This window comes from Euwallacea similis, chromosome 3 (assembly GCF_039881205.1).
Source record: "Euwallacea similis isolate ESF13 chromosome 3, ESF131.1, whole genome shotgun sequence".
NCBI lineage: Eukaryota > Metazoa > Arthropoda > Insecta > Coleoptera > Curculionidae > Euwallacea > Euwallacea similis.
In genome coordinates, this window is record NC_089611.1 from 3,969,420 (window position 1) to 3,983,984 (window position 14,565).

At 33.1% G+C, this 14,565-nt stretch overlaps 3 protein-coding genes across 3 annotated transcripts; 1 reads left to right on the plus strand and 2 right to left on the minus strand.

Moving 5' to 3' along the window:
- Positions 1-5,849: 5,849 nt before the first annotated feature.
- On the minus strand, positions 5,850-6,790 carry strat (RAB interacting factor STRAT). The gene is made up of 2 exons (XM_066406361.1): positions 6,593-6,790; positions 5,850-6,517 (listed from the first exon to the last, which is right to left on the minus strand). Exons 1-2 carry the CDS (start codon positions 6,716-6,718, stop codon positions 6,281-6,283), a joined length of 363 nt encoding a protein of 120 aa, XP_066262458.1. The 5' UTR covers positions 6,719-6,790; the 3' UTR covers positions 5,850-6,280.
- A 324-nt stretch (positions 6,791-7,114) lies between these two features.
- On the plus strand, positions 7,115-8,176 carry BORCS5 (BLOC-1 related complex subunit 5). The gene is made up of 3 exons (XM_066406311.1): positions 7,115-7,408; positions 7,460-7,670; positions 7,725-8,176. The coding sequence occupies exons 1-3, from the start codon at positions 7,183-7,185 to the stop codon at positions 8,086-8,088; spliced, it is 801 nt and encodes a 266-aa protein (XP_066262408.1). The 5' UTR covers positions 7,115-7,182; the 3' UTR covers positions 8,089-8,176.
- Positions 8,177-11,284: 3,108 nt separating this feature from the next.
- Positions 11,285-13,681, minus strand: spn-A (RAD51 recombinase homolog spn-A). Its single transcript, XM_066406550.1, has 6 exons — positions 13,438-13,681; positions 12,830-13,177; positions 12,569-12,777; positions 12,234-12,363; positions 11,890-12,028; positions 11,285-11,796 (listed from the first exon to the last, which is right to left on the minus strand). Exons 1-6 carry the CDS (start codon positions 13,525-13,527, stop codon positions 11,690-11,692), a joined length of 1,023 nt encoding a protein of 340 aa, XP_066262647.1. The 5' UTR covers positions 13,528-13,681; the 3' UTR covers positions 11,285-11,689.
- Positions 13,682-14,565: the final 884 nt, after the last annotated feature.

The following is a 14,565-nucleotide window of genomic DNA, read 5'->3' on the forward strand; positions in this document are numbered from 1 at the left end:
AACCAACAATTTGTATCTGCTAAGGTATAATTTCGTGTTACGATCTCTTTATAGTTTAGAGGAACTTCTTTTTACTCATAGAGTAACTTCTTTTAAATGAAAGTCTGAGAATTTGTTCAAAGCAAAAAATGTTTCTCATATAATTCATCTCCAATGAAGTTCCTGATCAAGCTCTACGAAATGCAACTCAAAATGCAATAACACTTTATTTATCATTTCCACACCATACGAACCAAATTGAACCATATGTCAGATGAATTGGAATTCTTTGCTTGTCGTCAAAATAAATATTCTTTATAGGCCAAACAATGATGAACTGATATAACGCTCGCTCAGGTGGCGAATGGTGCCAAAGTGAAAATCTCTGTTTACACTACATGTTGCAAAAATATATCACTCCACTATGGGGATTTATGTTACAACAATATGCAAAAATTATCGATTTCATTATAGTGATGACGAGAGCTCTTATTGTAATTATACGTAAATTCTATTAAGATCAAATAAAGTGAATAGTGATTGGTATCGTTTCAATGCATTTCCATGTGCCATGACATGTGTGATGATCGAATACCTAATAAAAGAATAGTACCATTACAATTCTTGTCACATACCTTAGAATCCTCAATAGGTTTAAATAAATACAGTTTATCGTCGATTTATAGGTTTTACCCAGCAAAATTTAATACGTCTGCAGTCTTCACGTCCTTCTGATATGCAAATACCATCCGTTGACTACATATTTGTGTCGTTATGGATGAGGGTCGAATTTCCTATTAAAATATTATTGTTTTTATTTCATACAAAAATCAGCATTTCACAGCTGAAAACACCAAAGTTCCGCAATAGCAAATTTGCTCTGCAGGTAAGTAAACCCGAACTATAAACTTTTTAAGTCTTCTAAATATTTGTCTAATAACTATGACACTTTCGCCGGTAGTAGGTACTTTTAAAACTGATGAAATAAGCTTTTTATGTAATAAGTAGTAAACTCTCTCATGTATTATCTTTAATCCCTCATTGATTATGCCTTTGTTGATTAGCACCATTTAGTACAATCGAAGTATGAATGCATAATTAGTAATTCTTTTAAAGCATTTTCACACTTTCAGATTAAATTCACTGTCATGTTACAATATTATTTATTAAGTATAAAGTTTGGCAAGTTATTTTGCCATAAGAAAGGAAAAAAGCAGCTTTTTGAAATTGGCAGACTTCTTGACAAAATCGCCCTGGTAGATTTTCTTCTTATAAACCGTGAATGTGAATGCGAACTGCATAACAGTAGTTAAACCTTAATCAGTTATTGGAATGGTCAATAATGTGTGAGCGAAGCGAAAAGGGAAAAATAACGGAAATGGAGACTTAAAGAAAAAAACAAATATGCACAAATCTTCATAAGTCCAGGTTTCCCAATCTTTTCGGTCTCTTCTTTCTATTCCTTACCTGTATGTCCTTAATTAATTAATACATACAGTATTAAGACATTCTTTTCCTCCACTCGTACGTACAACCTCATTTCTTCTCCTACTCTTTATTTAGCTTGATCTTCCGTAATTTTACACATTATGAGGTCAAGCTATTTTCAATCAATGCAATCAAATGCAAAATATATCAGATCATAAGATAAATTATGCAAACATTGCGAACTGCAAACAAACCGAATGCGGCAAGTGAACGGATATTCTTCTGTTACAGATTAATGATTGTTAAATTATGATAAGTGCGTCTCCGGTGCGAAAGTGTAATTAACAAAATCCTCCGAAATTGAGTAATACACGGAGTAGATATTATTAATTTAAGCAAAATTTGTAAACGAAATACTAAATGTATTTGCTCATACTTACATACTAAAGTCTATATTAAAGGGTATTAGGCCAATGTGATATCCTTTAGGTCGTAAAGTAAATATTTGTGGAACCTGTTAGCTATAAATGGTTAATAGGGATGTGTGGCATTTAAATAAATAAGTTTGTTGATTAAATCAGCAGTAAAAATGATTGAAAACCCCACACTTTCAAAAGCATTTTCGGAAAATTCCAAGGTAAGCAAACATGTCGTATGTGTCATACTCCTACATCCGGCAAGATCGCTTTATAGATATCGTCTCCAACAAATTGATATCGGTAAGAAATGCTTATAAATGGAACATCACACAGCGGATGCCCCACAGCCCGTATATCGTCCTTTCGGTAAATTGGATCTAGAGTAGGTAAACCACAGATGATTCCCCTAGATGTGAAAATTGCTTGTTTTGAAATTGATAATTTAGGTTGAGATACATAACGTACAATTGAAAATAGTCGTCAGTTATGAAATCACATACGAGAAACACAAGAAGCAACCTTGTCTACAAATCGAGAGCTTGCGTTCTAATAACACGTACGGTCCATTATTTTGATACATCAACAGCTTACGGGCAGCAGCTCCTTTCTAATTTGTTTAATAATATAATAGGATTTAATGTTAATATGAAGTGCAAACCTCAAGGGGACGTGCCGCTTCTGCTTTTCTGGTAGTTGATTGACAAGAGATTGCCTTGAACAGACGAATTACTTGGCATTCGTTAAAAACTGACTAATTAATGTATTTATATAAAATGCTGGGACTTCGAAACGCACAATGAAAATTTATTGGTTTATTTTGAAATATCTTTAAAAATAAGAGAAATGTTTAAATTCGGGAAACACATTCGTCTAGGTTCATCCTTAGAGTACCGCACAAGCATATTTGAAGCCTTAAACATTGCACAGCTGATCTATGCTAACCTGCCTATGAGTAAGAATTTTATGTACTTTTCAAGCGAATTTCTACACAAATATCCCAGATATTGACAACCAAAGTTTTAGGAAAAAATAGAGGAGCCCTTTCAAAAAGTTATTCACAAAATTTAATTCGTGGGAATTTTTTAAAGTCAAAATTGAAGACGGAAACGAATATCCATTTTGACCTAGATGCTGCAATATTTCAAGTCCTGGATCTCAAAACAAGATGGTGCCAGTATTTTGTATCTCCTTCTAACCGCGCAATAAACAAAGATGGAAATAAAATCCGATTGGCACTAAATTTAACAAGGTATAATCGATGATACAGCGGTGGAGATTACAAATTTTTATAAACAAAATAATTATAAAAAGATGGCATATCTGGTCAAAAACTACTTGTCTTTACACTAGTAGATCTAATAACAATAACTTAGCTTCTATGTAAATTATTATTCCCTAGATGATGCCATGACAGGACTTTCAAAGCAATCAGGAACCTGGTCATCTCATTAACGCCTCAGTATCAATAGTAACAAACATTTTAAAGCAGTAATTAAAACTTATTCACAAAAAGTCCAATTTTTTCTTACCGCACTAGCATTAACTATCATTAAGTAATGAATTAGTTCTTACAAAGAATATGGTGATGTAAACATCAAATTTACTGAATGACTCTCGGTTGTAGAATAGTACTACTAATCAATTAATTACCATTCGCGTGGCTTCATTATAAGGCAGTTCACGAGATATTTCAATAACCGAAGACTTTTAAATGTAATCTCCGTGGAGCGGAATATTTCACGCTATTTTGAACAAGGACTCGGTTTTTTACAAATCATATTGATCGGTGATTATCGTGATCACGATGAATTGGTGCTATTTTAATAGTGTCAATTTGGACTTAAGAGCTTCATTTCTATGCATGTGAAGTTATTGTCGAGAAGGAATCAATTTTAGGCTTAAGTTTGAAGTACAGTTTTTTGATCATTAATAATTTATTCAAGCTATGAGTTAGTGGCATTTATTTGTATAAAGAGAATTCGTAAATATTTATTTTAGCTACTGCCTGCAGGAGAGGCAACAATAACAACTAATACTATATTAATAATTACGGTACCTAACGCATAATGGCTTATGTGATTTGTCCTTAAAGCTCACAAAAGAACCATAAATCCACAAATGTCAGTAGGAAGGTGAAAAGCCTACTTCAGCAAATATAATTATTGTATTCCCCAAATTCATTCTCGAAGAAGCTTAGACAAGGTTAATTAGGCTGTGGCAATATTTATAATTAATTAAACCTCACTCTCGGTTTACAAAACGATCGTGCGAAATAGAACCGAGCGCTTTTTTGGCTGTTAAGAGGATTTCTTAAATTTTAATGGGAAACCTAAGTATTTTGTAAATTTAAGCAAATATTTGAACTTAAGTGCAAATTCACAAATGTTACCTCAGTCTCTCACCATGGTGTCAGCAAATTAAAAAGTGTTCAAATTTAAACAAGCACCCAATAATAATACCTACAATATGTGCTGTAAATCAGTGCTTATTATTTTCCGCCTTCAAGCTACTTATGTACAGATAAAGAACACCACATCATAAAAAATTAACAATGGTTACGGTGTTTTGGATTGTTTCTGCAAGTAATTCTTCAATTTCACCTTCTTGACCTCCCACAAGATGTTTAGTGAGTCTAGAACCCTATAGGCTATTTAGACAGACCAAATATTACATGGTAATGTTACACGTTACTACACGACAGAATTACCCCGGGTATCGCTTTCACTGCTCTACTAGATACGTACCTAAAATTGCTTTCTAAGGTGAAGATATATCAGTAAATGTTAGCAACTCCTGAAGCCTTTAAGTTATATAGGGCCGGCTTTTACAAGTCTAGCGCCCTGGGCGAAATTTTTAGTCATCGCCTCCATATCTCCAAGAAAAATCGCTAACCAGGAAAATCCACTGCCCTTTCTGGTCTGTCACCTTGGGCCGTCGCCCAGCCTCGCCCTTCATAAGATCGGTTCTGAGACCATAGACTGGTTATATTCAGTTTTTGTGGTAAAGTACATATAATTCAAAGAATACAGATAATTTCTTATTATTATATAAGCGCCAATCGCTTTATTAAAGTGTGGTGAACAGATAATTATATCGCTTAAATCGTCCACGGAATGTAATGCCATGTGTGACTTAATTATCACAAGGAAAGCGTCAATGTGATCGAGAAAATTATACTTAATTAAACACCCAGGCGATTTCATTAATTTATCACCAATGGTGCAAACCTTTTAAATAACTATTGCACAATTTCGGTCTTTATTATAAATCGGTCAGACTCAACTTCTCTATCTTTCCTTTCTGTTCTCTCCGATCTATTTTTGCTGCAGCTTCTCGGCTTGTTGCAAACCTGGGGTTTACGACGGTCCAATCAATTCGCGTTCTAAATTTGTTTTTGTTAAAGCGGGTAATCGCCAATACTTTATTGAGGTCAAAGCCTATCGGCAAAATTGATGAGACACAATTTCCTTTTTAGCGGAAGCCAAAAAAGGCACCGGCGGTACAATGCAAGTTAAAGAGTTCTTCATATTAGTTTTTTTTGGTCGAAACTATGTATTTTAAATTGAAGGGTAAATTCCTAGATTTGGGAAAAATGATGCAATTAAGAATTGGATATGCTGCATAAAGTAGGAGTATGGTTTAAAATTATTAAGTAATATATTAAGGGTTGTGTGAATGCGGGTAGTTTTTCCTTTAAATGCTTGGAAATTGAAAATCTGACTACAAAAATCTAGAAGTGAGTCAGAGGTAGTGGTCAAAATATTATTGTAATGCTTTATTACAATGTATTTCATACTATTTAACGAATACCACCCTTATGGATCTAATGTTTTTGTTATCCTCACATTTCGTAGATACCATATTTATTTTATTTGTATCTTCTCCTCAGTATGCAAATTTCTTCTAGTTTTCAGATTAAAACATCTATAAATAACTATTGATGTTTAATTTATGTTCCCTGAAGATAGAGACAAGTTTAGTTTTTATATGTATATCAAAATAGGGTGTAATGATAAGGCAAAATAGTTATTTACTGATTGTTCTTTTTAACCACTGTCTATTACTATTTTTGGTACAGTATAAACAATAGAAATTTCCTTAATAACATAGCTAAATTTAAAATTGGGGGTTTCCTTTAGGGCTACCAGGTTTTTTAACTTGAAAAATGGGAGTAAATTCTTCATAAAAAGAAGTAGGGGTCTTACTCTAGGTGCTAGTAGTAGTTCTGAACATAAATTCCAATCAATTTGCAAACCACTGGAACAGCATTATGGATACTACAAAATTAAGAGCACTACCTCATACCAAAACAAAAAATATTCAAAAACAAGAACTTTTAGGGCATACACGAGAAGTGAGAGTTTCAGATCAAAATCGGCGGACTCCCGCTTACATGGGAAAGTCTGGCAGCCCTAATAACATTAAGTAGTTATTAACTTAAGTTGATTTTTTCTTTATCCGTGAGCCACCCTGCACAATGCCACATAACTAATTTTACTCGGAATGTCATGATATCCTATAGGACCGGCTTCACAATCTGCACAAGTCAGGTATTTGGTGTTTCCAACAGTATTTGAAAAACCCACATTGTAAAATGTGTAAATGTCTTTTACAGCCCAGAAAGATGACATGCTCTCCGTTTCTGGATTTGCTCCGTGGTCTTTCGTCTGCTTTATCAGAGGTAGTTTATACTAAAAACAAATTTTTATGTTATAAAAGCCGGTATTGGTATTAAAATGTTAAAGAAACAGTAGAAAAGAACCAACCTCAATACTTGTAAAAGATGCGGTTACTGGAGTTAGTATTACTGAGGAACAAAACTTGCACTTTATAGACCTTTTGTTTTGTCCTTCTTCTATTTCTGAATCGTAGTTGGGACTGCAATCGGGCATTTTTATTGGCGATATTAAGAAAATTATAAAGTAAAAAATAGAAATTAATGACTATTATTTTTGTTTACCTGTCACGAAATTATTTTGACAATCAGCTGGGCATCGAAATAAATGGCATTTTCTAAAAATCCTTGAAATAAACACAAGTGTAATGTGAATTCTAGTTCTAATTGCTCCAGCAAAAAATTTCTGGCTACCTTCAATTAGTCGACTAGATGATGTGTGGAAACGTCGAGTTAATTTTTAAAAAAATTGTTTAATAAATTCTCACGTCTTGATTGCACTACTTAAAAAAAATTTCTGAAATTTCTGCACCAAAAATATTTGTGATGTCATTTGGCATCTGACATTTTTGGCAAATTCGACACAAGTGTAAACAAATAATTTTCCCAATAACAACAATTTTAAAAGTCTAAATAATCTCTATAACTTCCTTTGAAAAGAAATTTAAATATTCTTTAAAAATGGGATCAGAACATTCAAGCCATTTATCGGGCCAAAGTTCCACAAAACGAGAACAAACAAAATCTGGTGTCAGAAGGCAACACACCATTGCAAATCCAGGTTCCAGTACTGCCGAACAGCCACTGGAAGGGCCCGAAAATGGTAGATCTACATCTCCAGGCCCCAGTGTGTGCAGTGATACTGATCTCCCTTATATCAGTTACACTGTAAATAGGCCCATTGGAGGTAAGTCATTCCATTAGTCCTCAATTATTGAAAATCAAAGCGGGACTTTAGACTCTCCAAAACTGGCAAATAAACAATTAATAAAAAGCAAATCAACAACCCGAAGATCACAATCAGCAAAACAACTTAAAACTAAAAATACTCACAATATTGTGGTTGTTCGAGGAATGGATAGCAGTACCATAGATGTGAATAAAGATCCTGATGTTGTTAAACTGCAAACTATTCCCATGTTTTTACCAATAATGCGGGCAACATTAAGGTATATTTTTCACTTAATTTCCAGGCAAAAACCAAGCAATTAATCCGTTTCTAGCCTACCAGCAGCAAGAGATCCTGAAGTTTTAGAAAGATTAGATCCAGCGCCTTTGCGCAATTTATGTTTAAAATACCAGCATCATTTAACATCAGCTGCAAATTTGGTTGCTACAGAACAGAATCTGTTGACTCAAAGAATACGAGAGATTGATTCAGATATAACCAAAATGGTAGCTATTGCAACAGATCGCCAGAAAAAGTACGCAAAATATGCGGACAAGCTCTCTAAAGTGCAGGAATTATCTCATCAGTTGAATCGGTGTCACATGATTTTAAATCAAACATTAGAGAGCATGGAAACACTAAATAATTACTTAGATATAGAAGATCGACTTGAGCCCTTTGTGTGGACTACTGGATGAGATATATAATTCAGACTAATATAGTAACTAGTCAAACTTTATTCCAGAGTTGTGTTTATGAATTTATAAGTCTGATTTCAATATTTATATTTTATTGTATTGAGTTGTATGTTTAATTAAAAATTTAATAACTTGAATTCAAATTTGTTGAAAATCCTTGTTATTTTTCTAGGTTTTTATTTTCATTAATTTAATATATTACTGACATTTTACGCATCTAATGACGTCATAGTAATCCTATCCTCAGCTGATTAGACTGTCACAATCTTTTTTTGTTGCGGGTTTTTGACTTTGACAGAAATTTTTATGTTTATTATTTGTGATTTGTGGGTAATTTTCATTCCGGAAAGAGATTCAAATTAATTCATAAAAATTTAATTGAATAAGTGCCCGAATTGTTGGCTCCCTGTTAACATCATTATCCAATTTAAAAGGTAAAAGTTTTTCACACTCTCTATTCGTCGGCGACCCGGGTATCATTCTTTGTGGTGTGTTCAAAAATATTTGTTTATAGTGTTTGTTCAAAAGATACGATACCGATAAATCTATTGATATTAAATTCGTTGTCATCGGTCTGTTATTACAGACACAATTACTCGTTACAAAGAAAGTATGAAAAGTTATCCTCCGGCCTAGAGTACCAGGGTCAGTGTTTGGTTATCTGGATCTTCTTGGGAGAAATGTAATCTTGGAAACATGCTTGCTACAAGAGTTTATGGAAGCTTTTTTTGTCTGGGCTTACTCTTTACTAAAACTCTATCCAAAGGTTAGTCAAATAGCTCATAATTTATTAACATAACTAAGGCTAAAATACTCATAGTAACTGCATCAATTTGGAATGTGTCGATCTATTCTGGAAGAACATGTCAATTCATTTCTTTGTGGTGAAGTTGTCTTGAGAATTAAGTATATCATTTTTAATAATTGAACAACTTTGAATAACTTTAACATGTTAGAGTATGTTATAACTAAATATGAAATCATCATAATATGGGTAAATCTCCAGAGCATCCAATACTTATATGTACCAACCTGAAATCTAACTCTAAATTATATTAGAAAACTGTTGAAATGAAAATGTATTAATATAATTCTATAAAAAAATATGGGCACTTGTATGATTCTATTCTTTTGTTGATTATCATTTCCATTCCATCTCATTAACCTGTTATCTAGAAGACATCATCGAATTTTATAGGGTAAAATATATGTATATAATGATATGGATTAAGACTGTTTACAAAATTTGTTATGTTTTGACACATTGCAATGAGTCTTTACACTGTTTTCCAAGTACAATATTTCCATTGTCTCTAATAATTGAGTAATTTCCCTGAGTTTTCAGTTGTAATTAATTTCATAAGTAATTTGTTATCTTTTAGTTGGTCAAAAATGTAATCCAGATTCAGCGGTAGAGGACGAATCTTGCCTTAACAACACCGAAGTGTGTGATGTTGTATCCCATACTTGCCAGTGCCATCCCAAATACAACATCAACGACACTTGTGTCTTACCCCAATCAACCACCCCGAAATATTCCAGTCTTGTTAACAACCAAGGCGATGGATCTCTTGTTGCGGGTATTCTTATCCCCTTAATTTTAATTACAATTGTGATATGTAGTATTTATATAAGTAAACGATTTGAACTGGGGAAGTGGTTAAGGGAAAAGTGGAACCAAAGAAATAGGAATTATGACGAATTTATGATTGGTCAGGATGATGATGATGATCCACCCCTAGTGTAGAGGTCAGGTTGTAAATGTGAGGGAGGTTTTAATAGTAGTGTAAGTGTAATAAAGGCCATTTATATTACTTTATTTTTAGATTTTTATTTTCAGGATGACTCATAAAATACATTTTTCAAACGTAACTATGTTCTTGAAGTCATAAAAATGACCTGCATCGGATCTAATGTGGTGTGCCATTTACATACATAATACATTAACCAGAAGTGCTTTTAATGCAATAAATCCTTTTTATCTAGTTAAAAATGCTCTTTACTGATTGAGTGCTGTTTATTATTTAACTCGCTATATAGTTCCTGCTTTAATCGGTATGAATGCAGGAATATGTTATTTTGCAGCAAATGTTCCAAAACAACGATTATTGTACGGAAAGCAGTAATCGTTTCGTTGAAGCATTTACAAAGATATCGCGTATAACTAGCTTAGTGTAAACATATTTCCTGGTATTGGCGATTACGCACCTATGATGCATTTGAAGATACGTTTGAAGATGAATAGTAGAAGACACTTTTTGTAGTATTAATCTGTAAATTTTGTTTAACGAAGACTGCACACACCGAAAAAAGTATTGTCAAGCCTTATACTATTATGTAATTATTCTAATGACGACTAAATCATCACATAGAAAACCTGTCTCCTTTCTTTATTTTTATTTTTAAGGTAGAGGTTGAGCTCAATTTTATGATGGTGGGTAAATAGAAGGTAGATATATATATATCTACCTACTATATATATATATATATATATATATATACATATAATTAGTATTGTTTTCAGTTTTTTACTTTACGAAAGTTAGAACGTTACTAAGAAAGGGTCAGTTTGTAAATAATACTTATTTTACAGCTTATTGAATGTCTTATTTCTATTTATTAAAATAATGTAATCTAGCGATATAAAGACTTGTATTTTCTCGACTGTGGTCATTTCGTTGTTGTTACCAAAGGTAAAATATAAGGCCTGTATTATTTCAATGTCTATTTGTGTTTCCATTCGTCATCCCAATAAACTTTATTTGGAGTCGTCTTCGTAGACTTGCAAACGATACCAAAATACATATGTATATGTATGAAGCGATAGTCGGAAAAAGTCAGAGGTGAATGGACGATAAAGCATACAACGGTTTAACATTTACAAAAACATAAAAACTGAGGGCGGTTTAAGTAGAAACCTGAGGAGTATACAAGATGTCTCATTAAGAACTTTAAGCCGGTTTTTTAGGAATCAACAAATTAATATTTTTAAAATAAAACTTTAACTAACACACTTTGTATCTTCAAAACAACACTGTATGAGCCTAAACGATCATGAAGACCTCCAAAAACTTAACGCTACTATCACCAAGATTGATAATAGTACTGATGTTCCTAGACTGCTGGACAACAACTGTCCTTATCTCAAACGATTTCCGTTTCCGTTCAACATCCAAAAATGAAAGTCTTTGGTACGAAATTAAAGCGACATTTATTGAGACACTACTTAGAATAATCAATGAAAATGAACCTAAAACTTAGAAAGCATCAACTTAATGAACAGCAACATAATATATAAAATTAACCCTTATTTCCTCCTCGAAACTTTACTTACACTACTGACTATCTATAATGTACAATCAACTAATTAACATATTAAATTGAGATTATTTATACAACTCAACCTTCTCAAATCAAAATAACACTTATTCCACATCTTCACGTAGTGTGACGAACCTTTGTAAAAGAGGAATATTGGTGTTTCTGAAAGACTTTAGTGAGATTTATTGTCAAAATTAATATGTACAAAGAATGATAAACGAAAATAATATCCCTAACAACAATAATAATCACAAAAAGTAATATTAACCAAAGTTAAATTCTATTCCTTGGCATCTCCAATGCCATCTGGATTAATGGCAAACATAGCTTCGGCTTCCGGCAAACATGGAGAATCATATATTTTGCACATTCGAGTTTCTCCACGCCCTAAAAAGAAATTATGTAATGTATATTGAGAAGCAAAGAAAATTGCCCGCATAAATCATTACTCTATTGAATTCCCTAAATGTGTTTTTATACCTTTTCGTAAATATAACCTGGTGGTTGAAGCATGCGCCATAATATTACCACCAATGGGCTTTTTAGGGTCAGCATTAAACATGGCCGCACCATCTACTTGAGCCACCACTTGATTGGTAATTACAACTGCGACACCAAACTGAAATAATCAAACGTCTTTTAGGAAATTTTGCTTTTAAAGAAATGCAACCAAATAGTACGCTATCTACTTGTTTGTTTATCAATTTATAGTTGCAATTTTGCTGCATTTGGCGTTAAGAATATAAACCATACAGCACCATTTAGTACTGCAAATATGATTAAAGTATCTTCACACAAATTCAATATGATAGAGTATCACTTACCTCATCGGCCAATCTTAACAACATTCTTAAAAATCTGGCTAAATGCATTTGACGCGCTGACAATTCTCCCCTTCCAGAAAAATCGGTTCTGTACAAAGCCATCGCACTATCGACCACCAATACTGCATATCTAAAGGCATTAGGGTTAAATTATTAATGTGTTGATAATTTTAACATAAATCCAGTTTCATAAATAAAATGTCAACTAAGTTTACTGTTTTTATATCACATAATGTATTTGGAAACACCCTTACCTCGATAGCCCAGACTTCAAAATGGAAAGGAAAAGTGAAGAATATAAAAAATACAGTTTTTTGCTATAAAACATTACTCACCTAGATTCAGCCATCATGGCACTTGCTTGTATAAGCAGTTGAGTCTGATGATCTGTATTATAAGCTCTTGCATAAGCAACATTGTCTAAAACCCTCTGAGGGTCCATTTTGAACCTTTCAGCTACTGAGAGCAATCTTTCAGGCCGGAAAGTGCCCTCAGTGTCTATGTAAAGGCATTTTCCTTCACCTCCTCCACAATCTGTAGGCAACTGTTTGCAAAAGATAAATTAAATAATACTCCATATTTGTAAAGCCTCTTACTTGGCAAGTAACAGCTAAAGTATGGCAAATTTGAGTTTTTCCTGTGCGAAACTCTCCAAACAATTCAGTAATAGAACCAGTTTCAATGCCACCTCCCAATAACCTATCGAGCTCTTTTGACCCTGTAGTAATCGCAATCATGTCCGCACGTTTTTGATGGAATTCAGTGGCGGTAGTAAAACCCATAGGGACGAGTTTTGAGGCTTCAGCTATGATCTTCTCAGCCTTTTGTTCAGAAATGCCTTTGATGGCAAGAAGATTTTTTTTTGGTGTAAAAGCCACAGATTCTATTGTATTGTAGCCACATCCTTCTAATTTTTTTATATCTGCTGCATTTATACCATTACCCTAAAAAAAGGTTAAAAATGTCAAACTATTTTTTACAGAAAATAAATATTTTCAATTAGAGCATTGGTATGATTTAAGTAGGGTTGGTGAGTAATCAGCTGACCCAAATAAAATTAAGATAAAACTCCAAATTCAAGAAATAAACCACTCTAACTAAAGGGAGAAGTAATATGTAAGTGTGTGTGTGGATCCTTGCCTAACAACAATTTAAAAACTTTTCATTTAGTGGAGCTATTTTCAATTTAAAATGTGAGATTTACCTCCAGCCTGGCAATGGGCTGAGGGCCACAATCATTTTCGTTCAAATCATCTTCTCTAACGGTGGTGGTGGATGCCGCGCTAACACTCATGGTGAAACGTAGGCTTTTTAATTATAAATCAACTATTTCTCTTTAAAATTTCCTTAAAAAAGGATTAAAACTTTATTATAAAAACCGGTAACATTTGCTATAAGACACTAACCAAACGAAACTAATAAACAAAACTTGTATGAAAAATGGCGGGTTAATGTCACGATGCTCAACCATCAGATGTCGTTAAGAAAATAACAATCGTCATAGGTGCTTTCCATCTGATCGAGGGAGTAGTTCGAAACAGTTCTGAAGTATGAAGTTTTCTTTTGTAGCTTTCCAACACGACTATACTTTATATACCTGAAGCACAATCTTTTGTTTCCTTACCCTTCGAATACCAAAATTATAAATAAAAAAACATTTCGTAATTTTCCATAAAAATGGACAGTGTCGCTCTCATTCCAAAAAAGCCAGTTCTAGCTAAAATGTTTCAAATCTCCATGAATTTTATAATTTGGGAGTATATTACTCAAACTCTTCTTTATTACCGCTGCAAGGCGTCTATCAGTATTGGAGCTGTCTTAACACCTCAATTCTTATATCAATAGATTTTATCCATTGGGCTCGTAAATTTTATTTTAAGGTGTGTCGTTCAAAAATCAGAACAATCTTACATTGTCTGATACGAAGGAGGACTTCGCAAAAATGTTCAGAAAGATCTTTAAATTTAAGATGAGATTGAAAAAATAAGAGACGTTATTTAAATTTTTTTATTTGGTTTTCTTACTGAGAAATTTAATAAAATGTGAGTGGAGGACAAATTTTAGCTATCTATATGGAGTTGCGGAGATATGGTATGTTTTAAGTAAGTGGTAGAACTATATATATTTTCACTTTTTTCCGTATAGAGAAGCTGTAAAGAAACCAAGGGATACACATGAGCACGTACCTATTTTTTTTCAATCAAAAGTTTTTCTCAATACTGTAAGAAAAGATGTTGAGAGGTAAATATAAAATTCTGTACTTTATGGTGACAAATCTAATTCTTGATACACGTAACTGCAGGGTTCGATCAATAGTCTGTTAAATCCCTGA